The sequence below is a fragment of the Poeciliopsis prolifica genome, unplaced genomic scaffold (assembly GCF_027474105.1).
Source record: "Poeciliopsis prolifica strain line A6 unplaced genomic scaffold, Auburn_PproV2 SCAFFOLD004, whole genome shotgun sequence".
NCBI classification, from domain to species: Eukaryota; Metazoa; Chordata; class Actinopteri; order Cyprinodontiformes; family Poeciliidae; genus Poeciliopsis; species Poeciliopsis prolifica.
The window spans coordinates 13,600,667-13,620,828 of record NW_026562379.1 but is presented as its reverse complement, the minus strand read 5'-3'; the positions used below and the strand labels follow the sequence as shown (position 1 = coordinate 13,620,828).

The 20,162-nt window shown below is 37.1% G+C and overlaps 3 protein-coding genes across 5 annotated transcripts; 2 read left to right on the top strand and 1 right to left on the bottom strand.

The window, feature by feature from the left end:
- Positions 1-1,572: 1,572 nt before the first annotated feature.
- Positions 1,573-5,268, bottom strand: rwdd2b (RWD domain containing 2B). Its single transcript, XM_055028250.1, has 4 exons — positions 4,934-5,268; positions 4,782-4,849; positions 3,928-4,296; positions 1,573-3,843 (listed from the first exon to the last, which is right to left on the bottom strand). The coding sequence occupies exons 1-4, from the start codon at positions 5,144-5,146 to the stop codon at positions 3,591-3,593; spliced, it is 903 nt and encodes a 300-aa protein (XP_054884225.1). The 5' UTR covers positions 5,147-5,268; the 3' UTR covers positions 1,573-3,590.
- A 397-nt stretch (positions 5,269-5,665) lies between these two features.
- usp16 (ubiquitin specific peptidase 16) lies at positions 5,666-11,399 on the top strand. Of its 3 annotated transcripts, none has more exons than XM_055028248.1 (18): positions 5,666-5,849; positions 5,986-6,073; positions 6,154-6,344; positions 6,427-6,530; positions 6,618-6,730; positions 7,268-7,500; positions 7,577-7,672; positions 7,757-7,887; positions 7,977-8,064; positions 8,217-8,298; positions 8,405-8,496; positions 8,919-8,972; positions 9,066-9,236; positions 9,342-9,996; positions 10,105-10,199; positions 10,286-10,372; positions 10,451-10,592; positions 10,993-11,399. In XM_055028248.1, the coding sequence occupies exons 2-18, from the start codon at positions 6,013-6,015 to the stop codon at positions 11,112-11,114; spliced, it is 2,517 nt and encodes an 838-aa protein (XP_054884223.1). In that variant the 5' UTR covers positions 5,666-5,849; positions 5,986-6,012; the 3' UTR covers positions 11,115-11,399. The 3 variants fall into 3 exon arrangements, with proteins under 3 accessions (XP_054884223.1, XP_054884222.1, XP_054884221.1); XM_055028247.1 differs by having other exon boundaries at positions 5,931-6,073; XM_055028246.1 differs by having other exon boundaries at positions 5,666-5,877.
- Positions 11,400-11,431: 32 nt separating this feature from the next.
- LOC129358959 (transcription regulator protein BACH1-like) lies at positions 11,432-17,816 on the top strand. The gene is given in 6 exon segments (XM_055028249.1): positions 11,432-11,565; positions 13,262-13,519; positions 14,676-14,955; positions 14,958-15,832; positions 15,914-16,120; positions 16,676-17,816. Coding segments are annotated over 6 exon segments (2,109 nt in total). The 5' UTR covers positions 11,432-11,439; the 3' UTR covers positions 17,039-17,816.
- Positions 17,817-20,162: the final 2,346 nt, after the last annotated feature.

Here is a 20,162-nt window from a genome sequence, read left to right as displayed (position 1 = left end):
TTCCTTCATTCTTTCAGTGTACTCCATCATTACAGTCAAATCAAATGTACTTCTGGTGTACAGGCTTTATACTGATATAGCGCTTTATGCCTGTACACCATATGGGTAATACACTGTGTTCATTTCCCATGACACATCACATTTTGCATGTATATACCTTTTGGAGGCTTTGCTATTTAATGGTCTATTTCCATTTGAAGTTGTGCTGTTATTTCAATGTACATCAAGTATGTCTGTGTATGTTCAGTCTGGGAGAGCCCAAAACCAACACGAACTGCTACTTCAACCATATAGAACTTCAGTCTCAAAATTATTATTATGAGACTGCTATTTTATGAACCTTTATCTTTAAATTGAGAGCATATTGACACAGAAGTTGTTGATTATATTCTTGGAAATGGATTTAAGAGGTGCTGCACTACTAATGATCTTCCTGTGTGAAGCACCCTGAGAACAAAACATGTGAAGCATTTTTTTTTTATGGAGGGTAGACACGTCATAGAAAAAGAACAGAGGTGTAGTAAATAAAGGTAGTGGATAAAGAAAATAAGATTTTTTTATTTTATTTTGTAAAAATAGATAGTTATACCTAGGCTGAAGATGCTTTACATGCACTGTTCTCTCTCATACTGGAAAATCTTTGGTGTTGCACCACCTCCAAAATAAATATTTTTTTATAAAACTGCCCAATGCAAACATGACAGCTAAAAGATTTTAGAAACAGCTTTCACATAATCCTCCATGACATTTCTTTTACTTTTTGAATCATTTTAGGATGGCAGAAACCCAGTTTTGTCTGAACTCTTTTGGATGCTATAAACTTAAGCCCCCATGTCCAACTAATGGGGAACATTGGGGCTACAGCAAACATTTTACCTGTCTAAAAAGTTTTATTTGAACTTGTAGCACTGTAAATCCTGAAATATTCAGTAAGCATTTCACAAATATTGTTGGATGGTATCAATCTCAATATTTGATATTAACTGATGCATTACATTTAAATTCTTGATTTCTATTAAGTGAACCTTCAAACATACTTTACATTCAATTTATGCTTGCTATTCACAATCAAGCTCTTATTTCAGATAAAAATATTACCATGTCACTGAACAATGAAATACAGTGAAGCGAATAGGTGGGGGGAAATAAACGGCACTGTTGCCCTAACCTTCACCTCCTGCACCACCGTCTCGCTGCAGTTTTGTGATAATGATGCTGAAGTCACAGAGGCCCATGAAAACTGAAATGCCCCATAAATTCCCACAACCGCAGAGCCTTGATCTACTGAACCATCTCATTGACATGGAGCTTAAATTCACATTGTCTAGGTAAGAAGGATAATCATCCCACTCCAATATCCTGCCATATGTGGAGCAGTACTGCGATCATATAGCTTGTTAAATAAAGGTAACTGAAACTTTTGACTCACAGTAGAATAGCAGTTACATTCCTATTGCTGAATTTGGAGAAAAAAAAATCTAATTATCTGAACATATAAATGCTTTCTATAAATAAATAAATTGCTCCTGTGAGCAAAGGACATATAGAATAGGTTACTTAATGACCCAGATGACCTCTGCAATAAAACACCACAGAAAATGTTCTTTAATTTAAACACTAAAAAGGTGTTTATCTCAAAGCCAATTTTAACTTAACTGAAGGCAGTTGTCCCAGAGCTATTACTGTTGAATATACAGGATAGTCATTACCTTTCATGTATCATTTATTTATTTTTGATTAAAGAAAATGTGAGAGCTCCTTAAATTAACCGATAGAGGTCTAAATGTCAATTTGTCTGCTTAACAAACCAAGCTTGATTTTCTGAGTCTTTGTTTAGGAAAAGTTTGGATGGAAGCTTTAGGCTATAAACAGGCAGGTTTTGCTGCATTTTCTGGGCAAAATAAAGAAGAGGACTGGCCAATCTTAATAAGCCACAAAAAGATGTCCTGAGATGCCCAGTGTTTGGAGGGTAATGTTTATTTAGTGAAAACTGTTATCTAAAATTGAGTGAGGAAAGAAAAGAACATAAAATGGGTAGTGATGGGTTTGGTATCTTGTAGAAGAAAACAGTAAATAAATGCAGGGGTAGTCTGAATTCAAACTAGCAGGTTTACTTACTGTGCAATACTACCAAATCTTCACAATCACTGATAAAGCCTACTGTGAAAAATTTTGTTTAATATCATATTAATATTTAGTTATTTCTTTTTGTTGTTAGAAATATTTGATCCTATTTCCCCTGGTCATTCAGGATAAAATGAAGTGCTTGGATAGTATTTTTTTTTTTAATTAAATGAAAATAATCATTTAAAAACAGCATTTTAGATATGCTTGTGTGATATTTGTTTGATTTTACAATTTGTTGGATGATCTGAATTATTTAGGTGTGACCAAAACAAATTGAAGAACACCACACCAGAATACTGAAACCACAAGGAATCATGGCCTCAGACTCAGAGGAGTTGGATTTCATCTCACCTGTCTCTCATTTGCTGTGAACTTTTTCACATCAAACTGAAGATCAACATACAACCACATCATCTGCAAAAAGCAAAGATGAAACCCTGATGTTCCCCAAACAAACATCTTGTTCATGACGATGCTTTAAGATCTAGTCGATGAAAAACCAGATTTGACAACACAGGGCAACCCGAGCAGGGACAAAATCACACCAGAACAAAATTTGCCTCGATGCCAAGAATGCAGACAACAAGACCAGACAGCTTGACTCAACAAAATACCTTGAGTCAAGTGGTAATCATAAATTCAATATTCAAGTATAGGTTACTTAATTTAGATATCTGTCTGAAAAGGGCTAACCAGCACAAATATTTCAGATTAAATAACTGGATTGTTAGCCATAAATGAAACGTATAACTTTGATTTGGATTAACATACTATACAAAACAAACGTTTAATAACCACATGGATACAGTTACAAGTGATTGATTTTATATAATCCAAGTTCTCAGAATTCAATGTTTGCATTTCCATTATCTATTAGTGCCATCTGCTGGACACTTTTAGTTTGCAAATTGAAACTTTGCATGCATGTAAAGATGTTAGTAACTGTGAACAACAATTTAATTTAACAGGACTTTTTAAAGTCATCTGGCATTTAGTAGTCAATCTGAAAAGGAAGTGCTAAAACACACTTTCAGTGAGCAGGTAAAAATCTGGGTAATGGTGCCTCTACTTTGAACCAATTGTACTAAAAATTATCTTTTAGAAGTTTAAACAAATTAACATTGTAAACTGAATTTTGTAAATTGTTCAGCAAATATCTATAAAGACATTTTATACAGAAGTACAAAGAGATTTTGCTGAATGCAGTTTGTTTAAAAATGGAAATCATACATGATTTAGAAAATAGAAATTGATATTAAGAACATACTGGGAATCTGCCAGTGATCCATCATTTATTTTTATCTGTTTTCTTTCGTTTTGCCAATTTTTGAAACAATCTCTAAAATTTCAGTGATTATTTCTGTATTTTATCATTGGCGCTGCTTTAATAAAACAAAACAAATTTTTAAAAAAATTATTAAATTATTTTACTTTAATCACAACCTGTGCATAGATTTGGACTACTACCTGCCTTCAATGCCAAAATAAATCTGAAAGACATCACAGCAGCCCTTCTCATTTAGGAACTGGTAGAGCTGGCCAAGGTCCATATGATTGCCTCTATTCCCATGAGGGTCAAACATGGCCTCCTCAAAGCCTGTGAATTTGCGCAGGGAGTCGAAACTCTCGACAGTGTTGCTGTCATCGCCTTGGCGATTAAGGGTGATATCCTCTCTGTGTCGAATCATGATCTTCTTCCATGTCAGAACCTTCACTCTGAAATAAAAAGGGTATTTTTAACAATGGCAATCTTTTTTCTGTTACAAAATTCTCAAAAAGTAGGTGTAATGAAAAAAGCACCTGGACCAAAATTCCTCACAGGCAGATTGAGGGCCTTCAACACACACAATGCCAGGCTTTCCAGGCATGCTGAATCCTGAGAGGCCCAACTCTTTTGACCACACCAAAATGTTCTTCCTCTTTGACTTGTTGTAGATATGATGACTGTAGATCCACAGTCGACTGAAAACTTCATGTGTAGTTTGAGAAGCAGACTCCAACTTAGGAGCCGGTGCTGTGGATAAGCTCTTCTTAATGAAATGTTCCAGGTTTTCTTTCACCCAGTCCACTGCAGCAAGCACACATAAGTCTCCCAGGCAGTTTTTCAAAAGGTATTTATTGAGATCTGTCTGGATTTCTGTCTGCTGGGCCCTGCTAAGAGCTGAACACCTAGACCATCAATAAAACATTTGATCAGTTAATACATACATTTTGGAAAACAGATAAAAACACACAGAGTGCTAGTGTGAAGTAAAGGGATAATTCATTGCAGGATCCTAGTTCTAAAAATATTTAAAGATTCTATAGTTTTTTCAATATTTCTTTGCAGAAATACAGTCTATCATGCAGTTTCTCTTTATTGTGATAAGAATAGTGATTTATTCTGAAAACGCTTTATTGTGGAACTGAAAATATTTGCTAATCCCTTAAAACGACAATATGGCTAGAATTGTTAAATTATTTTAAACATGTTTTCCACTTTTGGCTTCATGAGAATTAATTAGTTAGAAGTAGACTCTTTACCATGACCTGTTTGAGGCGTTCTTTGGTTTTTACGAGGCTGCATGTATGTTGTTCTAAGGTTAAGTATTTGGTCGTTTTTCCAAAACCTTTAACATTTATTTTAATAACCAGCACCTAAAAGACATGCCTACCTTACTGTTACTTCAGGTAAAACACTGGGGTATTCAGACGGATAGGCACAGGTCAGAATAAACTCCGCCTAAGAACAAATTAAGATAGAACAGAATAAATAATAAACCTTTATAAATTAACAACTTTTAGATTATCATTACAAACGCATTACCTCATTCATAACTGAAGAGTCCAGTCTCTGTTTGATGAAAAACTGGGGTCTGGAGGGAGGAGGCTTTTCCCCACAAGCCGAGTTTTCCACGTAGCCCCTGAGTTCAGCCAGAGCCAGCTGGTCGGTGAGCTCCAGCTCGTCCTGACCGGGAAACATGCTGGTCAGCAGCTCTACCTCAGCGAGTTGAGACTCGGCCCACTCCATGTAAGACATGCTTTAAAAACAAACTGTGACGTCGACCTACATTTATATGAACCGGACCTCAAAATCCCAAATAATGTTCTAGTTAACTCCCGGAGAATTCAACTCGAACTTTTACAAACGGCACACACAGGAAGTCGTCGGCCATTACTAACGGTCCGTCAGCGCTTCCGCCATATTGTGAGTCGCTTATTGGTTCCTTTTGGAAAGCAGACGCGCATTTGCTTCTTTCCCAAAAGGAACAAACACATTAGTTTACGTTAATCTGATTTGAGTAAGAATTTATTTAACAAAAAGATATGCTCATGTTGTAGTAGGATGTTGATCGAGGAGACAAACATTTAAATAGTTCTATTTGCGTGCTTAGCCTACCTACGACAATCTATTCGCTTAATTTGACTTAGTTCCAAGGTAATATTTACTCATATTTTAAACCATACTGTGTGCGTATGTATGCGATGCCACTCACAATATGGGGGGCGCCATTCACGTATGATCCCGGAAGTTCATGTGGTGGTTCATGTGGATTCCGTCACATTTTTGTTCCCCTCCTGGCCGCATGTGTGTTATCTGGTGTTTTTGAATCAAATCGGTCTGATCCAAAGTTATATGTATTTTGTATGCATCTTATCGTTCCTGCTTTTATTATCGAAAATAAGTTAATGATGTCCGAACTTAGGAGCCCAGCGGAACAAAGAAGACGAAACTGAAAACGGTAAAGGCTTTAGCCTCTGTTTGCAACAGTAAGTTGACTTTAAGAGTTTATTGTCACGTTTGTTCTCTTGAAATGTTACAGTGTTGTGTGACTCGTTGGGACGTTGTTAAGTAAACGTTGTCTCTTTGACATTCAGCAATAAATTAATTGGCTTTGGTAAAGAATGGGAAAGAAGAGGGTCAAAGACAGGAGCGTCAGAGAGGATGAAGACGTTGAGTTCACAGGTACATTTTGAAGTCCGATGACTTGCATGTTTTTTAATAACCTTCTGAAAAATATAAAAATGCTGTTTTTTATTGCATAGGTCCATCCTGCAGACATATCAGAAAAGGCACTGACAAAACTCTCATAAAGAAACTATCTGATGTTTCTGATTGGACGAGATGTCAAGAATGCAAGCATGACGACAACAAAGAAAATATCAGTACGACCAAGTCAGAGGAATCTGAAGAGGAAATAGTTCCATTATGGATGTGCCTAAAATGTGGACATAGGGTGCGTTTATAATAGGTCTTTATTGATTTTTCTTTTCAGTGTATGGATCTTTTTAGATGACTATTTTCTTGTTTCTTACTAGGGATGTGGGAGAGATTCTGAGAGCCAGCATGCCATCAAGCATTATGAAACTCCACGCTCTGATCCACATTGCCTGGTGGTCGGTTTGGACAACTGGAGTGTGTGGTGAGCATGTTTTTTAAATGTGATGAATGGGGACGAATATAATGTGTTAAAACCACCGGTCTTTTGTTATATTTTCTTTTCTTCAAGGTGTTACATATGTGATGACGAGGTCCAGTACTCGGGTACAGGGCAACTTGCACAGCTGCTGAACATCCTGAAAAAACAGATTTCTACAGACCCCATGAAGAGACCTCAGAAAAGTAGGTTGTAGTGAGTAACTGGGGTATTCAGACGGTTAGGCACATATGGGATATGGGATTAAATGTTTTTATTGTTATTATTGCTTTAGTAGATTTAATGTTTAAAGGACTTACTATAAAAATAACTTTATTCCCCACCTGAAGATTTTCTTTTAGTTTTAATGAAGATCAGCTTAGTGTGTAACAGCTTTTTTTTTCACATTTAAAAGTCAAATGAATGAAACTATTTGTTCATAAACCTGCACAAAGATTCTTGCTCTGCAGCAGAAAACCAGAATTTCTCTCCTTGTGACATAATAAAACCGACTGGCCTTGTGTAGGTTACAAAGGTTACAAGGTTACAAAGGTTACAAAGACTACATCTTCACTACATTGCTTTTTGTTAAACTCATCCATCTCTTCTATAGGGATGCTTCAAAATTCTTATTGAGACAAAGCACTTGTTCACAGAGAGAAGGACAGGAAAAATCAAAAATTTTCAGCCCAATGAAATAAATGACATGCACTTTGTATTTCAAAATTGTTTTCCCTATTTAGGAGTGAAAGAGGATGTGGATCTGATGGAAATTAAGCCAGAGACAGAAGCTGTAAACACAGAGAAAAGTGAGGACAATGAGAACAACGATGGCAGCAATAGGCGGAAGAAAAACATCAAAAAGGAGAATGCTATAAAACCCCAAAACCACAACACACCCAAAGAAAGCTGTAGTGTTCCAGTGAAAGGGCTGAGCAATCTTGGGAACACGTGTTTCTTTAACGCAGTCTTGCAGGTACGGTTGTGCCATTAGCATATTTTAGTCTAGAGAGTAGTCAGAGTTAATCATTTTTATCACTCTCCATTTGCAGAATCTTTCTCAAACTCAACTCTTGAGACAAATTCTCAACAAAGTAACAGAAGAAAAAATGAGCCTCGACATTAAACCCGATGCCTCCTTGAATCTGGTATGTTTTCACTGTGCATAGCCACTTACTCACCCAGATTTTAGACCGTCATTAATAAAGTACATTTATTCACTCTGAGTGCAGGAGCCCATACTAGTGCAGTTAGACCAGCCTGGGTCACTCACATTGGCTATGTGTAAGCTACTCAATGAGATCCAGGAATCCAAAAGGGGTGTGGTAACGCCGCGTGAGTTGTTCACACAAGTTTGTAAAAAGTAAGTGTAATTATTATTCAAGTTGGAAGTGCTGAACTTTGCTTTTGGTTCTGTCCTTGGATGTTCATCATTTCTTCTAATCTCTGCAGGGCTGCCAGGTTTAAAGGATTTCAGCAGCAAGACAGCCAGGAGCTTCTCCGCTACCTGCTGGATGGGATGAGAGCTGAGGAACTTAAAGTATGCATGTTTTTAAGGGATTTCCCTTTATATCACACCAGAGGTTTTCTCTTTTTTTCCGACCACACCAGACACAGTCAATATTAGTCCAATAAAAATGGATAAATGCTTATGATTTTGTTCATAATTTATGTCTAAACTTGGTTGTGCAGAGAGTTAGCATGGGAATAACAGAGAGCTTGAAACAGTCGAGGAAAGTTACAGATGAAGAAAAGATAAAAGCTGCAGTTAAAGGTAAGCTGATTAAACCCGGTGTAGTCTATCCTGCATGCGCCAAAATTGATGTTTTGATTTGGTTTAGTATTCTTAATTGTGTTTCCTTGTGTTCTATTTTTTTAAGAGTACGAGAAAAACGGAGTTCCTAAAAACTTTGTGGACCAGCTTTTTGGCGGTGAAATGACCAGCACAATAATGTGCCAGGAGTGCAAAACTGTGTGTACTTGTAGCACAGAACATATTCACATTTTTTCCATAGTTTACCACAAACTTGCATGTATTTTATTTGAATTTTATCTGCTATGCTAGCTAACACAAAGTAATCCGTCATTGGAAATTCAGAGGAAAATTGTACATGGTATTTAAATTTTTTTATTTAAAAATATAAACCAAACTCAGCCATATTGAACACTATTTTTCAAATCTGCCATGTTTGCAATTTCTTCTATTGTCTTATAAACTCTGACCAGCAGGAAAACCCTCCCACTTTGTCCACTTCAAAATTACATAGTGTAATGTAATTCAGATAACATAAAATCCTAATGAAATATATGGAAGTTTTTGATTGTAAAATGACAAAATATTATCATCCCTATCGCTGTACACAAAAACAGTCTTTACTCCCTCACTTTTTTCAGGTGTCTGTTGTCACAGAGATGTTTTTGGATCTTTCCCTGCCTGTTTCCGATGAGGTGAATCAAATGTTTTCTTGAGGCCATGAGTTGATATTTGTCCTTGAGATGCTGTCATTAACATGCTTGTGTGTTTGTGACAACCTCTTACAGGCGTACAGAAAGAAAAACCCCAAAAAATTCACTGGTCCAAGGACCAGTGAATCAAGCCAAGATGAGAGAAATGGCTCTGATTTGATCAGCGGGAATGACGATTCTATGACCGGGGGCAGTAGCAAGTACCAGCAGAAAAAGGCTAAAAAGCAGGCAAAGAAGCAAGCAAAGGTACTTCATTAATTGCAAATGTGTCATTTTTTTGCAGCTTTTGTGTAAATTAATCTTTCTGGTGTGCAATAAAAATGGAAATATATATTATGTTCTTTTTTTTAGCATCAGAAACGGCAGCACAAGCTAGAAACCAGGTTAACTTTTGGAAATTTGACATCTCCAAGCAACGCAGATGGTGACCAAATTGATGTTACTAAAGATGCAAAGGACACAGAGAACGCTGACCATATGCCACATAAGGAAGACTCACTGAACGAACAAGATCCTAAACCTGTTTGTGAATCAGAACAGGATCAGAATGTCGAGCAGGAGAACGAGGAAGACAAGGATTCACCCACTGACGATGTCTCATTAGCTGAATCGTCAGTCAGCAACCGTTTTACCGTCTTGTCAGAGGAGCAGCACTCGCACGACAGCACTTCATGTAACGAAACGTCCAACACGGATCTGGAAGGAGAACTGGACACGCAGTTGGCAAATCAACTGGAACAAGTGACTCTGAATGACGCATTCATAGAGGATCTCGATTCCATGGATCCAGCCATAGAGAGTGAAGACGAAATGGAATACACAATAATAAACCAAGACCCAGAGTTGGCCTTCAACACCCTGTCCACCAGGACAAGCCCAGAGAAACAGGAGTGTTCAGTGCAGTCGTGCCTTTTTCAGTTCACCGAAGTGGAAACTCTCACACAGAACAATAGCCTGCTGTGTGTCGCTTGCACTAAGCGGCATAAGAAGGGTGAAAAAACTGGAGGTACATAGGTTTACGCATTATACTAACATGACCCACAAATATTTTGTGTTTTTAAAAGTAACCAAATGTAGTATATCCACAATTTTTTGCTTTTATTTATGGTTTTAGGATCTAAAAAGAGCATCTATACTGATGCCTTGAAGCAAATGCTGATCTCCTCCCCACCATCTGTACTTACCCTTCATATGAAAAGATTTCAGCAGGTACAACAGCTTGATGAAGTATTTAAGCCTTGTTTTGTTTTTGTTTGTTTTTTTTAAACACATTAACTTTTGTCTCTTTCTTGCAGAATGGTTACAGCATTTGTAAAGTGAACAGACATGTTCAGTTTCCTCTGATTCTGGATCTGGCTCCCTATTGTGCAGCCAAATGCAAGGTTAGTGCTGGAAATATTTCTTTATGTTTTGAAAACAAGCAGTTTTGCAATTATTGACAAATACTTTGTTCCTCACAGAATATTTCTGAAGGAGACTCTCAGATTTTGTACAGCCTGTATGGTGTTGTAGAGCACAGCGGGACTATGAGGTCAGGCCATTACACAGCCTATGTAAAAGCTCGACCCGACTCTTTAAAATCACCATCAAATGGTAAAGAAGGTAGGTGCAGTTGTGTATGTTAGTCGGTAGGACAGATAATTTCTGAAAATAACATTAGTGCCCTTGAAATTCTCCCACATTTGAATCACAGTCTTCTATGCATTTTCATGGGGTTTTATGTCATGGTTTTTATATTTAAATGAAATCATAAAATTTAAGTTGAATTAAAAACATACTCGAAACCTGGCAGCAAAACATTATTCTCCAAAGTAATAACTCCCAGGGTTGAATACAAATATGTCACATTTTTGACAATATTTTTTTCATATATTTTTATTTCTACAGTAATTCAAAAACCACGAATCACTTTCTTACAGTAAAACTCTACTGTTTTCACATAAAGTTTCTCTTTAATATATACTTTTGTATTACTCTCAGTAATAAACTATTTCCCTTTCAGGAGACACAGAGCTTCCCAGAGGATCCTGGTTCCATATCAGCGATACGAGTGTTCAACCCGTCAGTGAAAATAAAGTTCAGAGCTGCCAAGCCTACCTCCTCTTCTACGAAAGAATCCTCTGATTTAACTGTGCATCTATACTCAGGAAAGACCAACCGACTTGCTGCTTCAACCCAATGGACAAGAAATCCCATCTAGGACTTGTATACATTTTGCATAAAGAATAATTGACAAAAAAAAATATTTGGGTCACTTTGTTGTTCTGCTAAATATAAGTCATTATATTCAGCATAATAAACATCAAACCAAATGAGAAATGAGGGACGAATGATAATCTACAAAATCTATAAATTCCTGCCTTTATTTTTATGATAGTTTCTCATGTAATTAAAAGCTTTAGAACCGGAGTGTTTTCTTTGGGGAGTCGTTCTTTGACATTCACTGAGCATGCGCAGCAAGAGCTGTTTGGTTTTCCTGTTTCTAACGTCACATGATAAGAGGAAAGTCCAGCTTCGGTCGGCCACAATCTCTCCCAAATTTACTTATGTCAGTGTCAGTCATCTAACATGGCAGGTCAGTGAATGTTTAACTCTCTTCTAATTAACATCGTTCGTTTGGAGTTATTAACGGACGCTCCTTTTTTTAAGTCAACAAGAGAAAGGAAGATGCAGTTAAAGCTAACGGTGTGGCCCGCCTATCGCAAATAAAAAAAAACCAACCTCATTTTTGTAAACATTCATGACTCCATAAATGTCATAAAGAGTTTGGTTTTGAAAGAAAATACGTAGGGATCTGAAGAATTAGAAGATATTCGGCGCTTTCCGCTGCTACTCTCACTTCTTAACTTGGCTAAGCATGAGTCAGCATTTTCTTGCTGCTGAACTTGTTCAAAGCTTAAGTGTTAAACTTTAATCCATTTTGTGGGCAGGGAAGTTCACATTGATAACCCTGCAACTAATTTCAAATACGTATGTTCACCATAGTATTGCCAATAACAGATTTGTTGTGTAAAACTTCTTTTCTATTGTATTTTTATTCTTATCTGAACATAACAGCTGTTTGTTCTCTTTGTATCTAAACAGGTGCCACTAGCAGAACATAAGTGCGTTGTATTTTTTTCACACTCTTCATTTATTGCCATAAGCTTATTTTTACTTATGATGTAACACATTATGTCGTAATATACAATTGAAAAAAGTGAATAGATATCAAAATGTTTAAAGCATACAGATTAAACGTATTGTGTGAATAAAACATAATGTTTTATCAATCCACCCGTTTATCCTTGGAGGTGATGGACTAAAAATGCTGATTATAATTATGAAAACGACCTCAGCTAGGAAAGTCATAATGCCTCTTAGCCAATAGCATTTATTGCTTAAAACCTCTTGCCATTATCAGTAGTTGAAAGGTTACTGACTTTTTGCATTGCTTACTTACATACAAAAAACATTTCCCTGACTGACAAGGCAATGATAAAAAAAAAAAAGAAAATCGACACTATTACATTATAAATACACTCCCTGACCAAAGAAAAGTCATCAAATAGTGCCTAAGAAAATAGCCACTATTTAGCATCTCCTACAACATTATGCGCCCAAAGAATTAGGTCAGGTGAATGCCTGAACATGCCGAATGATCATGTTATTCCATCAGTGGAATAACATGATAGCAGTAATCCCCAGATGACAATGCCAGCATTTATGAGGCTCGAATTGTAAAACAGAAGTTCAGGAAGCATCAGAGATCATTTTTACACATGGTTCAGTTCCTACAGAGTCATGATGACTATTGTTACAGTAGGAGAAAATAGAGGGAAGCTTGCCAAATTTCTAAATTTGGCAAGAATTGTCTTCTAAATAGACAAAATTAAGTTACTAAATAGCTTATAGACAACAAAGTGAATGTTTTGAAGTCACCATCATAAAGTTCTGATCTACTCAAGTTGAAAAAGTATAAAAGGTTCAAGCAGTTGACAGTTAAAGAAGTTACATAAAATGTAGAAGACGGTTATATAAGAACCTGCAGTTATTCTGAAATTTATCTTAAAAAGATCATTTTCAAACTGAACTAAAACAACAGAGAATTCCTACTGATTTAGTAATCACATTTCACACACATGGCTTGTTATCAACTTGTAATATTACTTTATTCTTGCCTAATAGAATTTTGGCCATACTTCATTGCATGTGAAATAATAGTAAAAACATGATGCATGTTTTCGTCTTGTTTTTAAAAACTATTACAAAAAGCTATTTTTGCCTCCCAGGTTGAGCCTCTGAGAACCATGACTCTGCAAACTCCTCGCACATCAGCATTCACCTTTCAGTCTGCGTTGCACAGTGCCCACGTTCTCCAGTGTCTGAATGAGCAGAGGCAGCAAGACATCTTGTGTGACGTGACGTTGTTGGTGGAGGACCAGAGTTTTCGGGCCCATTGCTCGGTCCTGGCCTCATGCGGCGAATACTTTCGCAGTAGGGTTACTAGTGTCACCAGACAAAATCCCATCATCACTTTACCTGAAGAGGTGGGTGCTCCAGCATTCACCTAAATGATGTTATAAAACTGCTAGTTATGGTCTGTAGATTATGTTAAAGCATCATCTGTTTGAAGTTTTTCAGAATTTTATCATGTTACAACTTCCATATTTGTACTTTATGTGATGGACCAACTCAAAGGGTGGCTATTTATCCCAAGCCTTTTGCTTTTTGTGGTGGGTTACAGTATAACTACGCACTTCCAAGACATAACTGTCCACCAACTGACTTGCTGAGAGTGACAAGAGAGTTACTGAGATAAACTTCCAATTCTGGGGAAGCTACAAATATCCCCATCTCCCAGAGTTTGCCTTTTCTGTAAAAGAGGGAAGAAGAAAGGCATTATGAAAACAAAGCAGGAGGAAGACTTATTCATATTGCAGTTTGTATGTTCCACTAATCTGAAAGAAACTTCCAGAAAACTGAAAAACTGCTGAAACAACATCGTTTGTCCCAGGTGCTGTTAACACCACCTAGGACATTGATCAATATATTTGATGATTTGATTTGATGCAATGTTTTTTGCTTCTTTCATAACTGAGAACTGTATTGTGTTGTTGTGGTGTAAAACACTTTGAACTGCCTTGTTGCTGAAATGTGCAATACAAATATACTTGACTAATTTGCAGTTTGCCACCAACCAGGTAGGAGCCACAGAACAGACACTAAAGAAAGTGTTCTTTTCAGCTTACTTCTGCTCTAGAGACCAAAAGTGAACTTAGTGATTTTCTTGCAAAATTCCATGTGGCAGGAATACAACACTGTGCATCACCCTAAACAAACCACCCCCACAATGAAAAATGGTGGAAGCAATCTTACAGTAAGAATTTCCTTCAGCAGAAGCATCAAAACTGGTTAGAGTAAGATGATTTAAACTAACATGTGAAAAGAAAATGGTCAAGACGTTGCAGAACTGTTCACTTATGAACTGCTTTGTGTTGGTACAGCACATAAATTCCCAATAAAATGCATGGAAGTTTGTGGTTGTGACTTGACAGTTATTGGAATGTATTTAAGAGCATGCTATGCTTAAGTTTATAAAAGTTAAATACAGCTATTTTTATTGTAATAACCAGTGCTTCTTTACAAGGTTAGCCAAGTTTTATTTCAGCTTTTTATGGTTTGACAAATGTTCATTTTCCACAGGTGACCGTGGAGGGGTTTGAACCCTTGCTTCAATTTGCCTACACATCAAAGCTGCTTTTCACCAAGGAAAACATCCATGCCATTCATACCAGTGCTGAGATTTTAGGATTTCGCAACTTGGAGTCAGGTTGCTTTGATTTCCTCATTCCCAAGTTTTCAGAGAGTAAGAAAACCTCCCAGGAGGTCAGGAGTAAGAGCTGCTGTCGAAGCTCGGAGCATGGTACCAGTTTGGACTCTTGTGCAGAAGGTAGCCATGCAAAGTCAAACAGCTCAGCTCCTTCAGGGGTGATGAGCAAACCGTCTTCCCATCACAGTGCCCTCAGAGCACACAGGGTCAGACAAACAGTGGGGAGGAACACTTTTGTTTTGAGAACTGTGGGCCGCAAATGACTCCCTTATCTTTGGAGTTAGCAAATGGTGTGTGCCCCCTGTTGTCTCTGCCATGCCCAGCCCCTGACAAAGCCGATCATTCCTCTCATTTTTGCGAAAAAGACATTTTACAGATAGGAGATGTAAGTGATAGAAATGAGTTGAGGAGTGTGGTAGGGTGTGACGCTCGATGTGAGCTGTCAACACCAGGGGATGAGAATCCGCCTGAAATCACTGAGCCGGGAAGCACAAATAATGAACCGACTGTCGAGACGCTTGGTGCTGAAGCCAGCTGTGCCCCAGCCTCCTGTCCACTAAAGACGTCAACAGCGGAAGGTTGTACTGCAGTATTAGAGCAGGGTGAGGTTTGTCTTGAGCAGGGAGCTGCTGGCGAGTTATCAGGACCTGCCTTAAACCCCCACAGCCCAGAGGCAGCAAATGGAGAACGCAGCCGTGTAGAGAGGGAAGTGGCCGAACATTTAGCCAAAGGGTTTTGGTCTGACCTGTGTCCAGGTCAGTCTCCACCGCCATCCTTTGATTCGGCAAACCAAAACAATTTAACCAAGGCCTCAGACTTTCACTGGCTCAGACAGTTGGATCTGAACTCCAGTGTAGGTGACTGTCCCTTCCTACGGGACCTCGATGCGGATGACGAGCCAGGTACACTTGCTGACAACTTTTCCCAAGCAGAGAAGAGTCCCTGCACGTCCTCTCCACTCAATTCTGGGGATGAAAGTGAACTGGAAACAGACGGGGACACTGAGGCCAATCACAAAAGAGCAGCAGAGGTCATCATAATAGACAGGCAATTTTATTTTCAAAGTTTAAATAGATAAAAGTAAATCTAACATCCCATCCTTTTCTTATAGATTCAGCTCCCATTCCCGGTGGAGCAGATCTCTGAACTGAGCAGAAGTGCATTCCAACAGCTTGTTAGAGACCATCGCCTGACAAAAGAACAGCTTGAGTTTGTGCACGACGTCCGCAGGCGAAGTAAAAATCGTGTGGCAGCACAGCGCTGTCGGAAGAGGAAGCTCGACAGCATACACCAGCTGGAATGTGAAATTAAGAAATTAGTAAGCTTACTTTTATGTCTTCAGCTTTCTTATTATAAATAAAGGTTTTAGTCATAACACTTGATAAGACCATGATAATTCACATTAAATAAATAGTTAAGGTCTGGTGAAAACAATTATATTAGCTCCAATAGATGATCCTCTTGGCATCTTCTTTTGGCATCAATCTAAGATCAAACTGCACTGATAGCATCTGAACGTAAATCCTATTTCAAAAACATTTTTGGTTTATGCAAATGGTACTTTATGAACTTTTAAACCATTGTCACATTGCTTTGAGTCATTATTCACGCAAAGCTGATCTTATATATAAGTAAATTGGTGGACCTAAACCTTTACTTTAGTTTGAGGATATGTTACTTTATTGTTTTTAATTCTGTTAAAATCAATAAATTAACCAATGCTTCATATTTCCCTGAATAAATCATGAAGTGTTTCTCTTTTTGAAATTTTGTTGTTGTTTCAGCACCTCAATGACTGAAAATATAGACCAATTGTGGACAAAAATGGTACAATTAGTGCCTATCTAATCTGTGATTTATTTTTCTCTCACAGAGAAGTGAAAAAGAGCTGTTGATTCAGGAGCAAAAAGAGCTGAAGAAAAATCTTGCAGAGATTAAGCAGAATGTGTGTGGCCTCTGCAAGAGCGTCAACATCGAGCCTGATCAGGACCAGTTGCAACTTCTCGCTAATCTGTCTTCATCTGACTTTCCCGTCTCATCGCCCAGCCTTGTAGCAAATAACATAGAATCACAGCTTGCTGTTGAAATGGTGAGTTCCTCTTTAGAGTGTGGACAGATTGAACCATCTTTAGTTTCTGTTCAAACTGCTGTGCCACAATCCTGCACAGAGGACACAGGCTGTCCTGTCTCTGCTCCTTTGCTTAGTGCCTGTTTGGACATGTCCAACAGATTGTAATTGGGTCACAGTTTCTGTGTTATTCTGAAATTTACAGGACCAAAAAGCAAACGGTTAATCATCGTTTTACAATGCAGTCCTCTTTTTGCAAATGCTTCTTTTTTATTTCATTGACTCATGTTCTGCTTTAAAGGAGGAACTGAATCCAAACACAAATATGTATCATTTCATTTTCTGTGAATCTAAATGGGCATTTCTCCACAATAAACAGAGAAATAAGTTTTTGTGATTTCAATAGTGGTGCACTGTTCTCAAATGAAGTCTTTAGAATGTTTCTAAGCTGAAGTTAGTTTTGCTCAGGGAAAATTACAGCCTGACTGTATTTAAATCCCACTTTCTAGCTATTTTCCAGACAAAATTATTATTCATTGTGCTTTTTTATAAATTAAACATGCACAAAAAATTAAATGTCCAGCAGATTGCAAATAAATTTTTGAGCTAAACTACCTTCTGAGCAGCATCATGCAATTGCACATGCAGACAGATTTTCATCCTCTTCAATTTTGAGAAATGGTTCTATTAAATTTAATTGTGTTTTGTGAAAATGTTAGAACTTATCTAATATGAATAAAAATGTATCTTATGCTTCAGTATACTATCAATTCAACAAGATTATGTTGTTTGATAAAAAAAATGTTTATTGCCTTAAGCACTGTTGCACATTAACCCAATACTGTTGATGGCATTATCTTTAAATGTTAGTTCTTCTGCATGTTGAGCATTGTTTTTATAAAATGGTTTTATGAATTACAAATTCAAATAAACATTTTGTTAATAATCAGTTTTTTTAAAATCATTTTAACACACCACAATGGGGGATTTTTTTTATGTTTTCTGTACATTTGCAAAATTTGGCCAGCAGATGGAAGTGTAGCTCTGCCTCAAAAGCTTGACTTTATCGATTAAATACAAAAGTCTTCAAATTTACTGTTTATTTTGGATTCTTCATACAAATTACCATTAATAACCTTATTTTGCAGGCTATTATTTTTGAATAGCCTGCAACAACTTATAAGTTTGATCACATAAAGGCGAAGGTATTACACTATAGTCATCATTTTCTTATGTAAACAAATTGACCAAATGAACATCATATGGCCTTTTGCTCCTTTTGAAACTCAGATCACTGAGCTGAGGTACACACACTCTCACTAAAGTCCCCTGTCATATGGAGAAAGCAAAAAAAACTTTGATTTTAAATTGTACAAACCATGAATTCATGTGCTTTTTAATCTACAAGGGTTGACATGGCTTATAGATGCTTAGAACACGAATGTGTTGTTATTTAGAAATGCATATCCTTCAATTAAAAAAATCCTGTCCCTAAGATACAGTCATCAAAACATTATGATGCTCACAAAGTATTGCCAAATCCTTTGTTGAGTTTATTACGTCAATCTGGCTCTTCTGCAGAAGAAAAGTGTTTTCACATTTTAGTCAATGTGAAAGGAATTTATCATACAAGGAAGTTTTAAATAAGATGCAGATTACCACACAAGTGTTTTCTCCTCTCCTGAAGCACCATTTTCTGACAACTTTTGGATGCGTTCCTGCTGCACCTGAAGCAAAAGACTGAACTACATGTTATCAGATTTATATTTGCTGCAGTATGGATCCATCTAAAAGTTGATGACAAAAACTATCTGGCGCACAGTTGTTTTAAAAGGATGGTAAATATTGTTCAGGTGCTGCATAGTTTTATTTTGTAGCACAATCAAATAACTGTTACCTTCAATTGTTATAAAAAATGCGATGCATATAAAAAACATGACTCAAAAGAAATTTGACTTTTAATTTGATGCCATGAAATTGGGCTTCTATCTCCTTAAGAAGCTCCTACCCTTTCCCTCAGGAAGTCATCACACTTCTCATGTGGTTACATCAGTTATTAGAAGCGCTGGACTCAGAAGTAGTTCCTATGATGAGCTCAGAAAACTCGTGGTTCCAACAGATGTTTGCTTACTGCTGCTGCCGCTAGTCTGATGGAGTTGAGTGGAAGGGTGCTCTGTGATGTGGAAGTTTGGTTGGGGATTATAGCTCCAAAGAGGAGCCTTATGGCAGCACTTTGTGAGATCAAGCATTTAGGTACCCACAAATGGTTGCTGTGGGAGAGTCAAGAATTCCTAAAACATGCATTAAAAATCAAAACAACACTCCAGGTATGTTTTTGATAAGGGAATAACATAACATTGTATAAAGCTCATACTCCCCCTTTAAGGCACCAATTGTTCTTTCAAACTTTGTAATATGAATTGATAGAAAATTTAATTCAAAGTCATTGCAAATTTGTCAATATGCTTTTGTCTACTGATACTTCATTTTTTAACATCAGTTGAAATATAATGGCTATAACCTGTGGATGGTAAAGTAACTTTAATAACCTTTCTGTGATGAATTGCCAAGTTTAAGTACTGCATTTAGAACAACAAAAAGAAACAATGTTGTCATTCGAAAAAGACAATAGCAACTTCCAAATCAGCATGGAATAAATTAATTTGTAAAATTGTCTTTGCAGAAAGAATAGGGCTCTAATGCTCAGTGTTTGTGTGTTTTAAATACAGTTTAGATCTTGGAGCATTGTAGTGCAAAAGTAAGATTATCCTGTTTTTCAAGCTAAACGGGACGAGAGACTTGATTTGAGGCGGAAGCAGCTGTGCAGCATGGCAAGGTCAGAAGCCCATAATCCGCGGCCTCATTCATGCAAGATTAAAAACCTGCTCTGAGTTCTGATTAAGAACGCAGGGTTAGAAGATTAAAGACCAGCAAACAAAATGAAAGCAGTTAAAGCCCAATCCTGGAATTCATCAGAATACCAGAACCTTAAACAGTCATATCGTGAGATTAATGCAAAGCCTGCTGTATCTGTCTTGATGAATCTTCTGTGTCAAAGCCGAAAATTCCTCTTTTACTCTAAAATCCAAAAGATCTCTTTGTGTTGGCATTGTTTTTCTGTCCTTCACACCATTTCAAGCTTCAAATTTCTAAAATTATTATGACATGACTCAAATTATTACGGAAGGATTTTTTGTGACATATATTTATTGTTTAAATAGATAAGTCTACTTATTTCTTAGTCATTTCTGTATATTTATTCCTTAACCTCTAACAGACTTTGCACCTAGGA